Source organism: Macaca nemestrina, chromosome 4 (assembly GCF_043159975.1).
Source record: "Macaca nemestrina isolate mMacNem1 chromosome 4, mMacNem.hap1, whole genome shotgun sequence".
Classification (NCBI taxonomy): Eukaryota; Metazoa; Chordata; class Mammalia; order Primates; family Cercopithecidae; genus Macaca; species Macaca nemestrina.
The window spans coordinates 105,524,762-105,547,546 of NC_092128.1; the positions used below are offsets into that span (position 1 = coordinate 105,524,762).

Sequence of the window (22,785 nt, forward strand, 5' to 3'; positions counted from 1 at the left end):
TGGTGTCTTTACCAGTTAAAAAGAAGCTAGAGAAAAATGTCTGTATAGACCTTAAAATTCGATCTTTAATCTCTAGAGTTTTCCTGCTTTAAAATTTTAGTGACATAGAAGGACCAATACAATAAGAGATTGTTTTAAGAAACTAATTTTGGAGAATGAAAATCTATATACAATTACATTTACTTTCTATTATATTAAATAGATAAAATAATAGGTGAACAGACTTCATCCTAGAATTTCATTTTAATAGTAATACTTGAATAACTCAATTTATTCTTAGCCGATTCAAGTCTTTCAAGTTTAAGCAAAAAATGCACTTACGTCATCTGCAATACCAAAAATTTTAGATGTCAAGTATTTAAGTATGACAGTTCCAAATAACCAAAAACATCCTTGAATAACCTAAAAAAAGAAAACAAAAATAACTTTGATGCTTCATATTCCATAGACATAGGCTAGGAAGAAAAAAATAAATGCTTTAATCATACATGACATATATATTGCTGTCTACAAGACAAAATGCTAAAAAATGCATCTCAATATAAAATCAAGCGTGTTGCTCAAAATCAAGGGGCAATAACTAAAAATAAAAATATAATCATACAATCTTATCAAAATTAATATGTTTTATAGAAGATTTATACAACCACTGCAGTTAAATTCCCTTTAACAGATTTTCATACATGCACTGTTTCTCAGATAAAACATGAGTAATAAATAAAACTGGAATTTTTAAACTACATACCCAGGATTAACTTTAACTTGTTTCATAAAAAGGGCAATTTGGTACATTAAAATTGAGCCCTAATACACTATGAAACTGTTGGATCCCCTGAATTACATAGATCATTTTCTTAAAAGTAAAACATAAAACCAATGATATATTTTAGAGAAGAAAAAACATAAGCATTAAAATAGATTGATTCTTACCCATAAACTAAGTTCAGATACATTTATTTTTAGGAAATGTGGTTTCATTGCCAGAATACCCTGAGTAGAGAAAATAACATAGTATACACAGTTAATACTTATAGACATAAATTCAAGTACCAAAAAATTCTTCTAAATAATGCAGATTCTCAAGTATATAAAATGTAGCACATGGTCATCTTTCCACATACCATCCACACGCTCATTTCTATAGTCAGTGACTTCAAGGTACAGCCCTATTATCCAAAGTCAATTAGGTGAGTGCATGACTTTTTAAAGTTGAAAAAAGAATCACCATATGTAAATGTCTATGACTGATTTAACATATCTGATTTATCTCTGAGCCACGAGATATATAATATTTTCAGAATTTTGGACAGCAGTCATACAGGGATAAGATTTTCCTTTAGCTAAAAATTACTGACTCTTAGGGTAAACAACAAATGAAATTTTAATGGATCAACTAAATACTTCTCTGAAGTATTTTTCAGGTGGTAATGCTCCCAAACTGTATTACCCTTGGGGAGCTAAAACTACTTCAAACACAGCAAAAATATGATTAGAGATCCAGACATAAATACTTGAAACCAAATTAAATCTTTTTGGAAGTTTCTAAATACCTAAGAATACAAAATGTGATACAATTCAGGTTTCAAAGTGATTAATTATAAATATATGCAAATGTGTGTTTATAGTTAAATATGCACAAACATGCTGTATTCCCTGTTATCATTTAATACACCAAAATATATGGAATACACATAAATATACTTAATTCACACCTAAGATGCACCTCAGTGCATCTAGCAGCATACCTGACATATAGAACTGAAATGTCCTACAAAATGTACTTAAATTAGATTTTATTTATATGTAATATTCGATTCAATGGTTTCCCTGTCCATAGTACCAAGATTCATGTACTTTATCCTGGGTGATAGCAGTACATGACAAAGTACATATGTAAAACATACAACTGAGTACTTTGTCACCTTTCCTAATAATAAACAGAGTACACAGAACTAAAGAACTATACTTATTAATCCCAAAGTTATAGTTTTTCTCGTTGTTGTTGAAAATATAGCATCATGCTAATTGCTAATTTCTGTAGCTAAGTATACTCAAGGCACAACCTGAAAAGGGTGGTGGCCCAGACTGGGAAGAGGCATATTTTTGAGAAATGTGTTTTTTTTTCTTGAGATACAGTCTCGCTCTGTCGCCCAGGCTGGAGTGCAGTGGCGCAATCTCGGCTCACTGCAAGCTCCGCCTCCTGGATTCACGCCATTCTCCTGCCTCAGCTTCCCAAGTAGCTGGGACTACAGGCGCCCGCCACCATGCCCGGCTAATTTCGTGTATTTTTAGTAGAGATGGGGTTTCACCTTGTTAGCCAGGATGGTCTCGATCTCCTGACCTTATGATCCGCCTGCCTCAGCCTCCCAAAGTGCTGGGATTACAGGAATGAACCACTGCACTCGGTCAAGAAATGGGTTTTTAAATAAATATTATTTGTAAAATAAATGAAAATGGAGGTTTCAAATGTAATGGGTTCTAGAAATTAAGAAACCCCACATGATCTAAGTAACTTAATTACTCAGGAAGTAGAATATATTCCAATTACGACAGTGCAATACCCTTTTAAAGTCATTGGGAAACTAAAGCACATGCACTTTAAACATAAGGAAGTTTGCAAAACATTTTAATGGAAACCCACCAAAAATAAGGCAGTCTGTAAATTTCAGAAGACTTTTAGACTTACAAAGTCAACCTGCCAGCTGGGTACGGTGGCTCACACCTAATCCCAGCACTTTGGGAGGCCGAGGTGGGCAGATCAACTGAGGTCGGGAGTTCGAGACCAGCCTGACCAACATGGAGAAACCCTGTCTCTACTAAAAATACGAAATTAGCCGAGCATGGTGGCATATGCCTGTAATCCCAGCCACTCGGAAGGCTGAGGCAGGAGAGTCGCTTGAACTCAGGAGGCGGAGTGAGCCAAGATTGCGCCATTGCACTCCAGCGTAGGCAACAAGAGCGAAACTCTGTCAAAACACACACACACAGACACACACACACACACACACACACACACACACACACAAACAAAACAAAACAAAAAAAAAAATAAAGTCATCCTGCCAAATGTGGTAGAAGGAATTAGATGACCTTCCATCAATTTGTTCTAATTCTGTAAAATAATCTCTCCATAATCTAAATATGTTCTTGGTAGTGATTTAGCAAAATAAAATTGAATCATCACCTTACTTAAACCATCTGAACAGTCCATACAAGTAGACAAGGGGCAAAAAACAAACCAAAAAAACCCAAAAAACAAAAAACAAAGTAACCAAGGCTTTGATCTTCTGATCACAGTGGAATGCAGAGGGGTGGCTGTTATAAAGATTGCAATGAGAGGAAAGGGGTTCAAAAAGTGGAGCAGTAGTAGGATAAAAATGGAAAGGAGGAAGGGAGAAGAAAGCATAGAAACCTTTCTGGAATGATACTAAGTTTTCCTTTTTTTTTTTTTTTTTTTTTTCCTGTTTTAGGAGTACTTGAACACCATCACATCTAGTATATTCAGTAAGACACCTAAGATGGTTCCTACAGAAAACCCTCATGAATCCTAAGTCAGTGAAGAAAAAATTGTTAAACCACTAGTTTCAAAAATAGCCATATAAGTGTTAATACTTACCCAAATAATTACCAAAGAAGAAGCATAATAAGAAGTTAATAACATTGAGTTCCCAAACATCAAAACAAAGCAAAGTGCAAGAGAAATCTGGAAAAATCCAAGAAAAAAAATATAAGTAGTGCACATAAAACAAAAAACCTTTGTTTTTTATTGTGAAAACTGCACATGCCCATAATAAACAGAATTCCAACTGTTCAAAAGGGACTATAAGATTAAAATAGCGCATTCTCCATCCCACATTTCAAACTCCCAGAGATAACCATCATCAACAGTTTCCTGTGCCTCCTTCCAGATAACATGTATAAATTCTAGTTTATATATTTTGTTAAACCACAAATGGACTTACCCCATAAGCTATACTATTTCTTGCTTTTATTCACAATATGTTTCAGAGAGCTCATGCAAGCCAATCTAATAATACATTCTGCTTAAGAACTGGAAAAAGTATTATATTCTATAGATGTATCCTAATTTATTTAACTAGTCCTCTGAATACTGCTAAACACTTCAGTGCTTTCCACTTCTGTTTTGTTTTGTTTGGATCTTCCTAATACAAACACGGCTATGATAGACATCCTTATGTGTATACCTTATGTACATGTCAGTACATTTACAAATAAATTACTAGAAGTGAAAATTGATGGATCAAGGATATACACATTTTTAAATTCAATACAAATATTGACAAATTGACCTATGAAAAGATTGTGCCAATTCACCTTCCCACCAACTGGGCAGGAGACAATTCCTATGGATATATATTCTGGCAGCATTGTATTATTCTTTTAGATATTTGCCAATCCAGTAGGGAAAAAATGTTACTTCATTGTTTCACTTTTCCATCCTTTTTTTTTTTTTTTTTTTTTTTTTTTTTGAGACGGAGTCTCGCTCTCTGGTCCAGGCTGGAGTGCAGTGGCCGGATCTCAGCTCACTGCAAGCTCCGCCTCCCAGGTTCACGCCATTCTCCTGCCTCAGCCTCCCGAGTAGCTGGGACTACAGGCGCCCGCCACCTCGCCCGGCTAGTTTTTTTTTTTTTTGTATTTTTTAGTAGAGACGGGGTTTCACCATGTTAGCCAGGATGGTCTCAATCTCCTGACCTTGTGATCCGCCCGCCTCGGCCTCCCAAAGTGCTGGGATTACAGGCGTGAGCCACCACGCCCGGCTCCATCCTTTTAATAGTAGATGAAACACAGCACCTTTTATTCTATTTGCTGGTTATATTGTTTTCTGTGTATGTGTGAACTGCTTATTCCCACTGCCCATCTGTCTGTTGGGCTTTCATTATTTTCCTTAACAGCTCTCTTCAGATATTACAGAACACAGCCCCAATATCCAGAATCTACAAGGAACTTAAACAAATTTACAAGAAAAAAATAAACAATCCCATCAAAAAGTTGGCAAAGGATATGAACAGACACTTCTCAAAAGAAGACATTTATGCAGCAAACAAACATATGAAAAAAAAGCTCATCATAAGTGGTCATCAGAGAAATGCAAATCAAAACCACAATGAGATACCATCTCATGCCAGTTAGAATGGTGATCATTAAAAAGTCAGGAAACAACAGATGCTGGCGATGATGTGGAGAAATAGGAATGCTTTTACACTGCTGGTGGGAGTGCAAATTAGTTCAACTATTGCAGAAGATAGTGTGACAATTCCTCAAGGATCTAGAACCAGAAATACCATTTGACCCAGCAATTCCATTACTGGGTATATACCCAAAGGATTATAAATCATTCTACTATAAAGACACATGCACACATATGTTTATTGCAGCACTGTTTACAACAGCAAAGACTTGGAACCAACCCAAATGCCCACCAATGATAGACTGGATAAAGAAAATGTGGTATATATACACCATAGAATACTATGCAGCTATAAAAAAATGATGAGTTCATGTCCTTTGCAGGGACATAGATGAAGCTGGAAACCATCATTGTCAGCAAACTAACACAGGAACAGGACACCAAACACCGCATGTTCTCACTCATAAGTGTTAGTTGAACAATGAGAACACATGGACACAGGGAGGGGAACATCACACACCGGGGCCTGTTGGGTGGGGGTTGCCTAGGGGAGGGATAGCATTAGGAGAAACACCTAATGTAGATGAAGGATTGATAGGTGCAGCAAACCACCATGGCACGTGTATACCTATGTAACAAACCTCCACTTGCTGCACATGTATCCCAGCACTTAAAGTATATATATATATAAGAACCTAGCCCCTTATCAAGTAAATATATTGTAAATATTTTTATCAGTTCATTTTTGACCTTTGTGGTATTTTTTTGTATTATGGTTATTTTCTAAATCTTTATGTTAGCAAATTTATCTTTCCTTTCCTTTAGGTCTTTGGATTTACCTGTCATTTAAAAAGGCACTAAAAATAAAATAATTTTCTTCTAGAAGTTTTACTTTTGATCCATATATGTTAATTTCCATGTGAATTTCAGAATCAGCTTATCAAGCTTCAAAAACTAAAATTTTTATTACAATTACTTTATTCAATAACGTATGTTATTTATAGTTATATCTGTTCAACATTGAATCTTTAGATCCCAAAGCAATACATGTTCCTTCCATTTCTTTAAATATTCTTTTACATGCATTAGCAAGTACAGTTTTCTTTATATAGATCCTGCATATTTTCTTGAGTTTTTTCTAAAGCATATTATTTTTGCTGCTGTTGTATCAAGAATCTTCATATTTTCTGATTGTTTGTATATAGAAAAGTTATATTAAATATGCATCAATGAATATGATTTCATTGTTTCCAGTAGTAGTTTATTTGGATTTCTCAAGTATTCAAAATGATATCAACTACAAACAATGATGTTTTTACATTTTCCTTTGAATTATCTGTTAGTCAATTGTATTAGCTGACATTTCTGCAATAATGTTAAGTAATAAGAGAGGCAGTAGGCATATTTATCATGCTTCTGGCATTAATGGAAATAGAAAATTGTTCTATTGTTTCATCATTTTATGTGATACTAGTTTTTATTTTGAGGTGTGGGTATCTTAAATTTCAATGAAATATCCATCACTTGATTATGGTCTTAAACACCAAAAATAGATGTTGACTTTTATCAAATACCTTTATAGTATCAAAGGCAATTACTACATTATGGATTTTTTAAACTCTTAATGTGATAAATCATATTAATAGAATTTTTAATATCAACACATTCCTGCATTCCTGGAATGAGGCACTTAGATGCAAATTTAACTATGTAAAAAATCTATCTGAGAAAAACTACACAACTTCAAGGAAAGTAATCAAAGAACTTTATAAATACATGAAGCGTTATTCCATGTACAGGAAGATTCCATATTGTCTAGATGTCAGTTCTTCCCAACTTGATCTATAGATTCAACACAATCCCAAAAATGAGCCTAGCAAGTTACCAATAAAGTGATTCTGAAGTTTATATGGAAACATAAAAAACCCAGTATAGAGCCAACTCAATACTGAAGAAGAGCAAAGTCAGAGGACTGACACTACCCCACTTCAAGACTTACTATAAAGTGACTGTAAACAAGACAGTGTGGTATTGGTGAAAGAAGATACAAACAGATCAAGGGTACAAAATATAGAGCCCAGAAATAGACTCACATATATCGTCAACTGATATTTGATGAGGAGTAAAGGCAATACAGTGGAGCAAAAATAGTCCTTTCAACAAAAGATGCTGGAACTAGAGATCCACATACAAAAAATAAATCTAGACTTACACTTTACACTCTTCACGAAAATTAACGCAAAACAGACAATAGACCTAAATGCACATTGCAAAACTATAAAGCTCCTAGAAGATAACATTGGAGGAAACCTAGATGACCTTAGGTATGGTGATGACTTATTACATAAAACAACAAAGGTACAATTTATGAAAGAAATGACTGATAAGCTGAACTTCATTAAAATAAAAAACGTATGCTCTGTGAAAGACAGGACAATGACTGAGAGAAGGTATTTGCAAAAGACACATCTGATAAGGGACTGTTATCTAAAATGTACAAAGAATTCTTAAAACTCGACAATAAGAAAATGAACAACCCAAGGAAATATGAGCAAAAGATCTTAATAGACACTTCACCAAAAAAGATACACAGATGGCCAAAAAAAGCATATTAAAAGATGTTCAACCAAATTAAAACAATGAGATACCAATACACACCTATTAAAATGGCCAAAAAAGCATATTAAAAGATGTTCAACCAGATTAAAACAATGAGATACCATTACACACCTATTAGAATGGCCAAAAAAGCGTATTAAAAGACATTCAACCAAATTAAAACAATGAGATACCATTACACATCTATTAAAATGGCCAAAACCCACTGTGACACCACCAAATGCTGACAAGGATGTGGAGCAGCAGGAACTCTCATTTATTGCTGGTGGTAATGCAAAATGGTTTGGCCACTTTGGAAGACAGTTTGGCAATTTCCTAAAAACTAAGCATACTCTCACCATACCATCCAAATATCACTTTCCTCAGTATTTACTCAAATAAACTAAAACATTCATGTAAAAACCTGCACACAGATGTTTAACAGCAGCTTTATTCATAATTGCCCAAACTTGGAGTTAACCAACATGTCCTTCAATAGGTGAAAAAATAAACAGTGGTACATCCATATAATGTTAATAATAATCAAGATCGAAATGAGCTATCATGCCACGAAAAGACTTGGAGGAAACTTATTTGCTTTTTACTAAGTGAAAGAAGCCAATATGAAAAGGCTACATACTGTATGGTTTCAAACACATGACACTATACAGAAGGCAAAACTATGGAGACAGTAAAAAGATCAGGGGTTGCCATAGGTTAGGGGGAAGGAGGGATGAACAGGTGGAGCACAGAGGAACTTTATGGCTGTGAAACTGTTCTACAAGATACTATATGGTTGACAGATGTCATTATACATTTGTCAAAACCCAGGCTGACTGTGGTGGCTCACATCTGCAATCCTAGCACTTTGGGAGGCCAAGGCAGAAGGATCCCTTGAGCCCAGGAGGTCAAGGCTGTGGTGAGACATATTTGCACCACTGAACTCCAGCCTGGGCAACAGAGCAAGACCCTGTCTCAAAAACAAAACAAAACACAACAACTACCCATAGAAAAGTGAGGCCTAATGTAAACTACAGACTTTGGGTGATTATGATGTGTGATGTAGGTTTATCAGTTGTAACAAATGTACCACTCTGGTGCGGGATGTCAGTAGAGGGATAGGTCGTGCATGGTTGGGGGGCAGGGGGTATATGGGAACTCTGTACTTTCTGCTTAATTTTGCTATAAACCTGGCTGGGTGCGGTGGCTCACGTCTGTAATCCCAGCACTTTGGGAGGCTGAGGTGGGCAGATCACATGAGGTCAGGAGTTCGAGACTAGCCTGGCCAACATGGGGAAACCCCGTCTCTATTAAAAATACAAAAATTAGCCGAGTGTGGTGGTACGTGCCTGTAATCCCAGCTACTTGGAAGGCTGAGGCAGGAGAATCGATTGAACCCAGGAGCCGGAGGTTGCAGCGAGCCGAGATCGTGCCACTGCACTCCAGCCTGGGTGACAGAGCAAGATCCAACTCAAAAAAAAAATTGCTATGAACCTAAAACTTCTCTGAAAAATAAAGATTTTAAATTAAGAAACAAAAACCACAGTGAGATATCACCTTATACCTATTATGATGGCTACCATCACAAGAGCAGAAAATAAATGCTGGTGATTACAGGGAGAAAACAGAACCTCATGCACTGTTCAAAGGAATGTAAAATATACAGCTACTATGGAAAAGTTTGGCAGTTCCTTAAAAAACCAGATTTACCATATAATCAATCCAGCAATTCCACTTCTGGGTACATACTCAAAATAATTGAAAACAAGATCTCAAAAAATATTTGTTTACCCATGTTCATAGCATCATTATTTACTATAGCTGAAACATAGAAGTAACTCAAATATCCGTGGACAGACTGAATAGATAAGCAAAATCGTGTGTGTGTGTGTGTGTGTGTGTGTGTGTGTGTCTGTATACACACAATGGAATCCAAGGATCCATGGACAGGTTGAATGGATAAGCAAAATCGTGTGTGTGTGTGTGTGTGTGTGTGTGTGTGTGTGTGTACACAAAATAGAATCCAAGTATCCATGGACAGATTGAATGGATAAGCAGAATCTAGTGTGTGTGTGTATGTGTACACACAATGGACTATTATTTAGCTTTAACAAGGAAGGAAATTCTGACATGCTTCAACATAGAGGAAACTTGGGGACAGTAGGCTAATTGAAATAGGCCAGTCACAAAAAGACAAATACTGTATGATTTCACTTACATGACATACATAAAGTAGTCAAAATCACAAAGGCAGAAAGTAGAATGGTGGTTTCCAGGGGCTGGGAAGATGAAAGAATAAGGACTTTAATGGGTATAGAGTTTCAGTTTTGCAAGATGAAAAATGTTCTGAAAATAGATGGTGGTGATGGCTGTAAAACTATGAATGTACTTAATATCACTGAACTGTATAATTAAAAATGCTTAAGGTGGTAAATTTTAAGTTACATGTATTTTACCACAATAAAAAATGGAAACATAATTTTCTGGAAATAATTCTACATATTTTTTCTTTTTGTAACTATAAAAATTTAGGAATTTATAAAATGATAATGGAAGAAGATAGAAAATAGTAAGTCATATAATAAAGCATGTATCATTCACCCAAGGTAGGTTTTACTACAAACTACACTGTGTAATTTTATAATTTTATAACTATAGCTTTGAGTCAAGGCCCTCAGCCATAGTTGCCTATGTGACCAGCCAACTCTGAAGGCTTAACATTTAATCTAGTTTACATTACAAAATAAAAAACTATTTTAAATAGTTTGGGAAAAAATAAGCCAAGTCTAAAAAATGTATAATTACTGTCTAACTCATTCATGAACAAGGATGTAAAAATCCCATCAAAATAACAGCAAACTCAATCCAGCGACATGAAAAAATTGTGTTTAGCCCAGAAAAACAAGTTTATTTAATGCTAGAAAATTAATTAATGTTAATTCATTACAGTAACAGACTAAAGAGGGGGAAATACACAGAATCATCTAAACAGATGTAGAAAAGCATTTCATGAAACTTAACATTTATTAATTTTTTTTAAAAGTGCTCAAAGCATGATAAGGACATGTTATAAGGAAAGAGAAGTCAGCTTGAATAGCTGGACAAGTGTGGAACAATTTGAGCATCAACATAAATAACAAAAATAATGGATTACACCGCACTGACTAAAATAGATGTCATTTTCTTTTGGACGTAAGATAAACTGGTAAAAGATCTCAATAAGAATTTACAACAATGGAAACATGAAGGGTGTATAAACATACCAAAAGATGCTCAGCTTCATTATGAATCAGAGAAAATGCAAATTAAGGTCACAAGATACCATTTTACATGAACCAGATTGATAAAATAAAAAAGGATGTAGAATAACATAAGCTGCTATCGGAATAATACATTGCTGTTGGAAGTAGTCCAATCACTTTAGAAAAACAATTTGGTATTTATAAAGTCGAACATGTACATAATTTACCACCCAACAAGTTTACTACTAGGTAAAACACCCTAGAGATACTCTCAACGTATGTGCCCTAGGAGATACATGAAGAATCTACAGCATTATTTAAAACCAAAAAAAGAAGTTGGGGGGAGAGGAGAGAACCTAAACGTCCTTCAACAAGAAAATGAACAAATGAATTATACTTTATTTATATGATGGAAAATATATAGCAGTGAAAATATTTGAATTCTAGTTACATATAAGTAGCAGAAATCTGAGTGAAAAAATAGTATTTATAAAATGCCATTTGTATAAACCTTACAAAGAATGTGAACATTTAATAATAAAAATATATATGATTTAGTAATCCACGTATGGTAAAGTTATAAAGAAAAGCAAAATGATTACAATTCAAAAAGTCAGAATAGCGGTTACCTCTAGGAGCAGTGAGGGGATGAGCTCAGGGCATACAGGACTTAAAAGTAACGATAAGGTTCTATTTTCCATTTGGAGAATAGGCTCCTGGTTGTTTATTTTATGACTGTGTTTATAACTTCCTTACACATTATAAATGTCCTTTTATATGTATAAATTATTAAGAAAACGAAAATAATGGGATATTTTGACAACTGTAAAATTATCAGGAAAAGAACATCAAAATTATAAAAACTAATGAGAGAGAAGACAAACGTTTATTTTTAAAGGACAACCATTCAAGAATATCAACCAACCAGCTTTTGGGTCTTTGTTCTAGCTGTTCCACCAACCTAGAGATCAGTTTCTTTCATATCTATTTGGCGAGCTCCTTCTCCTTTTTCCAATCTTTGTTCTACTCCCCTTTCTCAAGAAGACCTGCCCTGACCACCTCATTTGATTTTTCCATCTCCTACCCCCTGATCTTGGTGCTCCTGATCTGCCTTACCCTGACCTTTTCTTTCTTCTAAAATCTTTTTTTGTATTTTTTTTTTTTTACAGAGATGGGGTCTCACCCAGGCTGGTATTAAACTCCTGGGCTCAAATGTCCTCTTGCCTCAACTTCCCCAGCCACCATACCTCGCCTAAAATCCTTATCACCTTCTAACATCCTACATAATTTACCCATTTACTATGTTTATTATTTATCTTCTGTCTTCCTTCTTTCCCCTATGCTGTTAGAATGTAGTAATATGAATGCTGGTGTGTTCCACATGCCTGGATAGTTGACACTCAGTAAATGAACTTTTTTACTTTTTTGTAAAGATATGGTCTTGCTATGTTGCCCAGGCTGGAGTGCAGTGGCGTGATCATAGCTCACTGCAGTCTCAACCTCCTGGACTAATGCGATCCTCTCACACCAGCTTCCTAAGTAGCTAGTACTATAGGCATGCGTCACCATGCTAAAATTTTTTATTTTGTAGAGATGAGGTCTGGCTCTGTTGCCCAGGCTGGTTTCAAACTCCTGGCATCAAGTGAACCCCACCTTGGCCTCTCAAAAGTGTTGGGATTACAGGCGTGAGCCACCATGTTGGGCCCTTCTACTTTTAACAGGCAACTCCTGGATAATGTATCAGTCCCAAGGTTCTGTTTCATAAATTATTTCTTTTACTGATAATGCATAAGTTGGGCACAACTTCAATCAGATAATATGACCCAAATTAAATATTTGTGAGTGGTCTATCAAAACAAGGTCTGCTGATTATATCACAATGTGTGAACATTTCAAATATTCACAAATCAAATATTAATTAGGAGTTTATTTTAAGGGCAAACTAAATGGAAAAGAACAATAAAAAATTATTACCATGTGTATATAAATGATCTTCCGTAATTTACATATATCAATGTACCCGACAACATACACTGCAAATAATGATGCAATCTGAAATTTAAAAAGAAATTAAAAGTAAAAAAGATAAAATGAACAGCCACAAGAATGAAGAATATTTTTATTGTTGTTTCAACTGATTTATATCTACACACAGTGAGTTCTTTTGTTTTCCTTTTATCTGCCAATTTATCATTAAATATAGTCAATATATTAATATAGAAAATATTGGTTGATTTTTCTCTCTGATACACAGCTCTCTCAATCATGTGAATTGTCTACTTTGTCGATCGTCCAAAACAATACTCATTTTAATTTCAGGTCAACCCCACTGTCAACATGTACAATTAAAAAGTGCCTTATCTAATCAAAAAAGACGAAAATGTAATTATAACATGACAACTAATACATAATTGGGGAAGGTACATTAAACTGAAAAATAATTATGCAATGCATGTGTGCATAAAAATACCTTAATTTCTGCTTGACAGTTACTCTTTACAAGTATCTCCATTAGCGTTCTTTCATTAATACAAATATTCAAGAGTTAGTTATAATCAAATTTATCAATTTCAAATTGAGTACTTTCGCTGTAAAGGTATTTTTAATTTTCTTTTCCATTTGGAAGAAAGTTGTATGTTATATATCAATAATTCTAAGAGTATTGGAATTATTTAGATGAACTGATTAAATGATGATACAGTATCTCTTACATAGAGGTAATATGTCAGACAATGCCTCCACACCCTTCCTCATAGAGAAAGCAACTCAAATTAAATTCTCCCTGTCCTACTACAAAAGCATAGCATAAACAGATTGCAAAATAAACATATAACTTAAGTTTCATTCATCAAGTTTTTTATCTCTAAAGCAATCTACAACAGATTTTTCCATTAGTGAGAAAAACAACAGTTTCTCTTTATTCAGAGTTACCCATGGAGAATACTGCATTTCTTGGGGTGCCTGATATGACACAACAACTGTGGGGAAGTGTGTGTTATTATTCAACATAAGCCCCACAACATAAGGTCCCCTTCACCTCCACAGAAAAGCAGGCGGTGTCCACTATCAGAAGCAATGAGAATGCTCCCTTTTCACGCCAAGGGCTAAGCAACACACAGTACATTTACAGGGTGGAATTTTAAAGACAGAATCTCAGAGACAATTTTAAACCAGAAACTGATTGAAAATGTTATCAAACTAAGTTACACAAACGAGTCTACAAGACAAGATCAAAGTAAAAAGTAGTACAAATAGAGCCTATTTTTTAAAATAATGATAAAACCAACTAACTTTACTGAAACCTACTAAGTACCAGGTATCGTGTTAAGAATCATATACATTACTTCATCTGGTCCTATCCGCAACCCAGTAAAGTAGGTTCTTTTATTATCTCTATTTCAGAAATAGAGAAATGAGAAAACCTAAAGTAAGAAAAGTTAACTATTTTATCCAAATTAAAAGGCTACTGAATAGAATTAGGACTCAAATCCAAGTCTAACTTCATTTCCCAAGCAAGACGTTCTAAAAAATATTAAAAGGTGGCCAGGCGCAGTGGCTCATGCCTGTAGTCCCAGCACTTTGGGAGGCCGAAGCAGGCGGATCACGAGGTCAGGAGATCGAGACCATCCTAGCTAAAACAGTGAAACTCGTCTCTACTAAAAATACAAATAATTAGCTGGGTGTGGTGGTGGGCGCCTGTGGTCCCAGCTACTTGGGAGGCTCAGGCAGGAGAATCGCTTGAACCCGGGAGGTAGGGGTTGCAGTGAGCCAAGATTGTGCCACTGCACTCCAGCCTGGGTGACAGAGCAAGACTCCATCTCAAAAAGAAAGAAAAAACAAAAAAAGCAACTGTTCAACTGCTTTATACAAATATACCAGTACAACAACAACAACAACAAAATAGTAGGCAGGGAAAAAATGAGTATGTAATTTACTCCCTCTCTCAACAAGCTACCTCCATTTATAATGGGCAAGAGTACATGGAAACACAATAGATAAATTTCCAGACTGGTAGAGAGAATTTTGTAAGAGATGAACTGGTTAGCTATTTATCCTGTAATCCTATGTGTCTTTATTCTACGTGCAAGAATGTACACAACTATTCATAAAAGAAACATTTTATGTAAGAGAAATACTATAGATAAGAGAAATACTTAAAGTTATAGCACTAGTCCTCTTTTAAGCACATTAACAATACTGAATAACAAAGATAAGCATTCTTACAAATTTGAGTTCAATAAATGCATTATGTTAGGAAGTAAATAATTAACAATCATTAAAAAATAATTCTACATATTTCTCTACCCTGAACTTTCTTTTGTTCAACATTTCTAAAAAATGTTTTAGAAAAACATTTTTCCTAGAAAATGTTTTAGGACTCAGAATCATAGAACATCTCAGTTATAATTTTATGCAAATGAGTTCACACAGTCAAACATGCTAAGCTTAAAACAACTTAAAATATAATCAGCTCACCTGAGTAAGAAGTACAAATTGGGCAAACTGCCAAGGAAGCATGAAAAACACATTGGAAATGCAGAGTGCAATCAAGCTTCCTTTATAAAGTTTTGTAGCCCTTGAAAAGATAAAATTAAGTATTAGTAAGTTTAAACACAAAATAGTCTAGCATGGCTCCAAACTGCTGCAAATTAGAATCTCTAAATATATATGATCTGGTTATAACACAACCTAAACATAAAATGAACCAATGGGTTAGAAATTATACCTTCTGATACTCAATTACAACAATTTTCTTTGAAAGGTAAATACCCATTATTGCTAACAATAACACAGACAGAAGGAGGGTGGCTGGGTCACTATATTCATGCACATTTTTTTCAAATTATATTTTGGTGAATCCATGTCTGAATATTTAAAAATACTGATTCAACAGATTCATTGGTTAGAAAGGCAGGAGATGCCTGTGAAAAGATGACAGCAGTGTATTTTAAGTGCTAAGTATTACACAGACAACTAGTGCAAGAATGTAGAATAAGAGCTAAGCGGCTGAGAGAGATTTTGTACGCTTGTGAGATAAAAAGTTGGGTCTGGCACAGGTAGGAGAACACAGAAAAGTTAAGTGGAGGAAAAGATATGGGGGCCATTCTGAAGCAATCTTCAGAGATCTCACTATGGTACTGACTTGTAATTTAGGAGATTTTAGGAGATTTTAGATTTTAGATGACTTTATCCTCTAAATCTGCAAGCCAACGCAAAGCCCCACACGTGTCCATCTTCACAGAAGCACAGTGTGCATGTTAATACACTGAGGTGATGGAGTGTAGGCAGCTTGGATACAGTAAAGACATCCTGGTTAGACAAACCTACCTGGAGCATAGAGCACCATTACGAAACGCCTTTCTTCACTTCTGGAAGTATCCCTTCCCCAAAGGACATCCCTCTCTGCTATTTTAATCCAACAAAAGTACTTTTAAACTCCAGATAACCTTTTAATGAGCTATGAAGTCAACTTATGGAATAAAATTTAGCATTTAAAAATGGAGATCAGCAGAGTGAAACGGAATATATATGACTATATCCTACGTACGAGCGGTTCTATTCTGTGACACTTTTCAGTTGTGTGCATACATGTATGTGTATTCTAAGCCACAGTGTAAAACTTATTTCTTATTTCTCATAGATCATAGTCCAAAAGTTTGAAAGCCACTGTCTAAAATAAAGCTTTTCTCTACTGCTTTTGAATACCAAATTTGATTTTCATTTTATGGGTAACAAGAGACATTAAGATTTCTGAACAGAATTTAGTACCAATCTGGCAGCTGGGTAAAGAATGCACTATGGGGAGATAGGAATGAACAGAAAACAAAGAAAATCCAATTGGTGATCAAAATAGCTCTGACCCAAGACAACAGAAATGGAAACATAAATATTGCCAAGGATAATTTAAAAAAAAAAAAAAAAAAGCTAAGAACAATCAAGAAAAAGCTAAGCTGTGCTAGTATTAGGTGATTATATAAACTGAATTTCTAAAAATGCTTAAAATGCAAAACTGGACAAAACCAATTTGTTAAAATATACCTCTAACCTTATTTATACATGATTCCTAGCATTAAGGAACAGTCTCCTTTCCAGTTTGATAACAGTATCCTCAGCACTGCAGCCTGCATCAACACTGCTCAGCTTCTTCTTGGCTCCCCCAAGCCATCACCACCCACCACCTCCCTCTCATGTCACAATATGTCAACTATAGGTAGAAACCAAGAACTAAAGGAAATGGCTGCTCTTCCAAAGGAGACAATGTCAGTAAGAAGGATGAAATATCAGAAGATGAAGATGGCCAATAGAGAGAAGGTTGCTATCCTTCAGAAAAAAGACTGCAGTGTCCAAGAAAGCAAAATGAAAGCCCACACTTCCAAGCAAGCAGTCACAGCCACACCAAGCAAGCAGGGAGCCACACCAACTAAGGAGCATAACCAGGAAAGCCATCGCAATCAGAAGCTGCCAATGAAGATGGCAAGGAAGATCAAGATGGGATGGATCTGAACCAGGAGTGATGAAAGCAGCATCTGATTCAGCTTCAGATGGCCAGGAATATGAGAAGGGAAATGTCAACCAGAATATAAACAGAGACAATGAAGAAGGTTCTGAAGAAAGGAAATTTCTCTAAAACTTTTCAGCAAAAAGTAAAGACAGGTATGAAGAGGTAGGTAAAGCTGAAAAAGACAATGATAAGAGACTAAAGAAAACATAAAAAGCTTGTCACAGAAGGACCTGGAGCCAAAAACAGAGAAGAATCCAACAGAAGGCAGCTCTTAAAGGCAGGAAACAGCAACTGGAAAGGCCCCATCCAGGAAGGCAGAATAATGGCCTCCAAAAATATCTGTGCCCTAATCCCTGGAACCTGTGAACATGTCATGTTGCATGGCAAAGGGGAACTAGGGCTGCAGACGGAATGAAGATGACTAATCACCTGGCCCGATAGTAGGGAATATATCCTGGATTATCCAGGTGGGCCCAGTGTAACCACAGGGTACTCAAAAGTGGAAGACAGGCTGAAGAGAAGGTTGGAGTGAACTGACAAAGAAGGACCCAATCCACCATTGCTGGTTTTGAAGATGAAGGAGCCACAAGCCAAGAAATGCAGGCGGTCTCCCAAGAAATGCAGGTGGTCTCCCAAGAAATGCAGGCGGTCTCCCAAGAAATGCAGGCGGTCTCCCAAGAAATGCAGGCAGCCTCTAGAAGCTAGAAAAGGCAAGAAAATTGATTCTCTCCCCTCCCACTCTGCGCCCTCCGGAAGAGTGTAGCACCTCCAATACCCTGATTGTAAAACTTCGGAGCTAGAGAACTCCAAGACAGTAGATCCCAGTATGTGGTGACTGGCTACACAGCAACAGGAAACTAACACTACCTGCCATGGTGCAGATGGACTAAAGGAAGCGGCGCTCAGTCCCCGGAGCAGCATCCGCACAGCTACTCAGGGACAGATCGGATCAGTGAGTGAAAGAAGAATCAAAGGTTTGCCTTCGCTGGATTTAAGACAGGAGCAGAGGTAGAAAAGCAGGAAGGAACTAGAGACTGATAGTCTGCTGTCTGCACTACACTGGAGAAAAAAGCCATGGTCAAGAATGTGAATGTGGAAAAACAGCATCTGTGGTGGTGAATCAAAGACTCTTACAGCACAACACTTCTTACAGAGATGTCTGAGAAGGGACCGTTGCTCAATGTGCCTCAGAACCAACAGGGCACAGGTAAAGGTTATGAATTCATAGAGGTTCACCTTATTTGAAGGTGCTAAAGAAGCTTTAAACCCTATTAAAGAGGAGTTTAGGAGACAGCTAGAGCTACACAGACTTTAAAAACATTACCCATCCCATGTTCTATGAAAGGTCTGTCTAAAGACACTACTATGTAGGAGACTAAAAGCCATGTGATGGTTCTATGCTTGCTGTAACATTCAGAGGGAAATATAGATTGCCCAAAGCGTTTGGCATAACAGACTTCAACAAAGTTCTTCCGAATTCGGAGGATCACTGAAGGGAGTTATGGGTCTGAGTCATCTTCAGATTTTTATCATGCTTTGTTCCATTTTTCCATAGCCCCCATTTGGTTTCATTTTTACCCTCTGAAGCAAGGCAGCTCAATATTTGTCAGCAGAAAGGGAGAGAACTGTGAATTCTGTGAATTACACTTTGCCCCAAAGGATTGTATCTTACAGGATACACTATAACAAGACCAGCCTTTACGTTCTTTCTGCTCATTTTCAGGAGGTTATACTGGTAACAGAAGAAGACTTGGGAAAGTGGAAACGGCAGGAGAAGTGAAAGCAAATGTGTTCCTTCTCAAGCAGTCACTGTGGACCACAAAGAAAAAGGAAGAGGAATAGAAGGCTGATAGAGGAAATGGTTTTGGTACTATTTTTAAGTTATACTCTTAAAATATTTTTACTAACAACAGCATCATATTGGTTATTTTATTATGTTGACTTTATTATGGAAGATCAAGAAATTCTAGTTTAAATTATTTAATGCAAAAAGAAATAAGGTTAAGTCAAAGTTACCTGAGAATATGAGTCACTAGCAACATTTGAAGAACAAGAAACGGATATGAGAAGCTTTCACGGAGAGGTGGTGTCCACATTACACGGGTACACTGAAAAAAAAAAATTCATAGTATAGTACACTTGCTAAATTTACTAAGATAGACATTCCAAGGAAAAATTGCTATTTATAAATAAAATAAAATTATTTTGAACACAATTTAAATGGCATGTTGTAAAACAAACTACTGGACTTTATTCCATAAACAGCAAAACTAGCATGTGAGAAACATTACTGACAGAGAAACATGTGGCTTAAGATCATGTAAAGCATTAGTATCATGAATTGTCAACAAGAAAATACCAAAAAAGATGCAACTACATCTTAAAAGGCAGGAAAGTACCAGCAAGAAAATGTTCTGCCAAATTTTAGAATATTTTGAGTTGATTATTTATCTATTGTTTGTCTTCTTTCCCATGAATTTCAGCAAAACTATCCATAACCAGTACTTGAGAACTCTTTGTAGTCATCAATTTTAGTATTTTCATTCACAGTGCTGCTACAAAGGAATATTCCATTTTTGGTTTTACTTTTTTGCCTAAGCTCCCCTTGGTTGCAAAATATTTAAAAGTAGGTGGTAGAATCAAATTAAGTAACAAAAGTCCTAAAATTGTTAAGCAAAAACCTTTCTGAAAAGCTCACTTTGGACATAATTAAGCAATGTACTATCACAGTTGTAATAACGTCATTTTTCTGTATATATACTAAACATATTAGTAAGTTCATCCTTCCATCAACAGAAAACAGCATAGAATTAAATACAAGCAATCTGATATTAAGTCACACTAAAATAATGATGTCTTTCAATGCAAGCAGGGGTATCTAAGACTCCACAGAATGACAAAGACCATGTCAGAAATAAGTGTTTCCTATATTTTAGCTCTACCTCAGACTACTGAATATTTCTAGTACTGCTATAAAAAGACTGAGCCAGTTTACTCTTTTCTACCAAGCTCACCATCCTTTATGAAACTGACATACATATCTATTTATGAATGAACTACTCCCACAAGGGAATGCTGAAAAGATTGAAAAGGTCTGCTGATAATGTATAATGTTGTTACTAGAATGCAATTTTTTAAAGCTGTTTATTAGATTAACTGGAGAGTTCAGTATGATTGACAGTAAGATACATAGGCAAACTGCGTTTCATTGCCCTTTACTATGCTTCGCAGATAACGTCTGTTACAAATTGAAGGTTTGTGGCAACCCTGCATCAAGCAAGTCTATCAGTGCCATTTTTCCAAAGCATGTGGTCACTTCACATCTCTGTGTCACGTTTTGGTAATTTTCACAATATTTCAACCTTTTTCATTATTACTATATCTGCTATGGTGATCTGTGATCAGTAATCTCTGATATTACAATTGTAATTGCTTTAGGTGCCTTGAACCATGCCCAATAAGATGGCAAACTTAATGGATAAATGTGTGTGTTCTAACTGCTCCACCGATCAGCCACTCTCCAATTTCTCTCCCTCCCAACAGGCCTCCAAATTCCCTGAGACACAATAATATTAAAATTAGGAAAACTAATAAGCCTAAAAGGGCCTCTATGTGTTCAATTAATAGAAAGAGTTGTTCATCTCTCACTTTAAGTCAAAGGCTAGAAAGGATTGAACTTAGTGAAGAAGGCACGTCAAAATCTGAGAGAGGCCAAAAGCTAGGCCTCTTATGCCTAACAGTCTGGAATGCAAAAGAAAAATTATTGAAGGAAATTAAAAGTAAAACAACCTTATAGATGATATGCAGACAGTTTTAATGTTCTGGATGGAAGATCAAACCAGCCACATTTCCTTAAGTCAAAGCCTAATCCAGAACAAAACCCTAACTCTCTTCAATTCTATGAAGGCTGAGAGAGGTGAGGAAGCTACAGAACTAGCAAAGGTTGGTTCATGAGGTTTCAGGAAAGAAGCCATCTCCATAAGATAAAAGTACAAGGTAAAACAGCAATGCTGATGCAGAAGCTGCAAGTTATCCAGAAGATCTAGCTAACATAACTGAGGCAGGTGCCTGCACTAAACAACAGATTTTCAGTGCAGATGAAAAAGCCTTCTATTGGAAGAAAATGTCATCTAGGACTTTCCTAGTCAGAGAGGAGTCAGTGGCTGGCTTCAAAACATCAAAGGTCAGGTTGACTCTCTTGTTAGGACCTAACACAACCAGTGACTAACTTGAAGCCAATATTCATTCACCATTCTAAAAATCCTAGAACCCTTAAGAATTACACTAAATCTACTTTGCACGTGATCTACAAATGGAGCAACAAGCCTAGATGACAGCACATCTGTTTTAGCATGATTGACTGGATATTTTAAGCCCATTCTTGAGACCTACTGCTCAAAAAAAAGATTCTTTTCAAAATATTATTGCTCATTGACAATGCACTTGGTTACACAAGTGCTTGGGTGGAGACGGATGAAGTGATTAATGTTGGTTTCATGCCTGCTAACACAGCATCTGTTCTGCAGCCCATGAAGCAAGAAGTCATTTCAACTTTCAGGTCTTATTATTTAAGAGATATGTTTCATAAGGCTCTAGTCGCCATAGTGATTCCTCTGATGAGTCTGGGAACATGAAATTTAAATCCGGAATGGATTAAATATTTCAGATACCATGAAAATCATTCTGATTCATGGGAGGAGGTCAAAATATCATCATTAATAGGACTTTGGAAGAAGTTTATTTCAACCCTCATGGGAGACTTAGATGGGCTCAAGACTTCAGTGGAGGAGGTAACTGCAGATGTGGTAGAATTGGCAAGATAACTAGAAGTGGAGCCTGAAGATGTGACTGAACTGCTGTAATAGGGGTAAAACTTAAAGGATAAGGAGTTGCTTCTTAAATGAGCAAAGAAGAGTGGTTTCTTGAAATTTCTTGAAATGGGATCTACTACTGGTGAAGATACTGTAAACATTGTTGAAATTACAACAAAGGATTTAGAATATGACATAAACTTAGTTGCGAAAGCAGTGGCAGGGTTTGAGAGGACTGACTCCAATTTTGAAAGTTCTACCGTGGGTAAAATGCTATCAATGCTATCAAACAGCATCACATGCTACAGAGGACTCTTTCGTGAAAGAAAGAATCAATCAACACAGCAAATTTCATTGTTATCTTATTTTAAGAAATTGCCACAGCTATCCCAATCCTCAGCAACCCCTCTGTCAGCAGCCGTCAACATCAAGGCAAGACCCTCCATTTGAACAACTTGCTGAAGGTTCAGATGATCATTGGCA

General features: G+C 36.0%; 1 protein-coding gene across 3 annotated transcripts in view; it reads right to left on the minus strand.

Annotated features, from left to right (window-relative positions):
- Positions 1-22,785, minus strand: part of LOC105475857 (dpy-19 like C-mannosyltransferase 1) — a 110,420-nt gene that overhangs the window by 25,574 nt on the left and 62,061 nt on the right. For all 3 annotated transcript variants that reach the window (XM_071095033.1, XM_071095032.1, XM_071095030.1), the window contains 6 exons: positions 19,508-19,599; positions 15,466-15,565; positions 12,964-13,041; positions 3,617-3,703; positions 931-990; positions 322-402 (listed from right to left, as the gene is read on the minus strand). In XM_071095033.1, the coding sequence (XP_070951134.1) occupies positions 322-402; positions 931-990; positions 3,617-3,703; positions 12,964-13,041; positions 15,466-15,565; positions 19,508-19,599 (498 nt within the window). The remainder of the gene's footprint in view (positions 1-321; positions 403-930; positions 991-3,616; positions 3,704-12,963; positions 13,042-15,465; positions 15,566-19,507; positions 19,600-22,785) is intronic.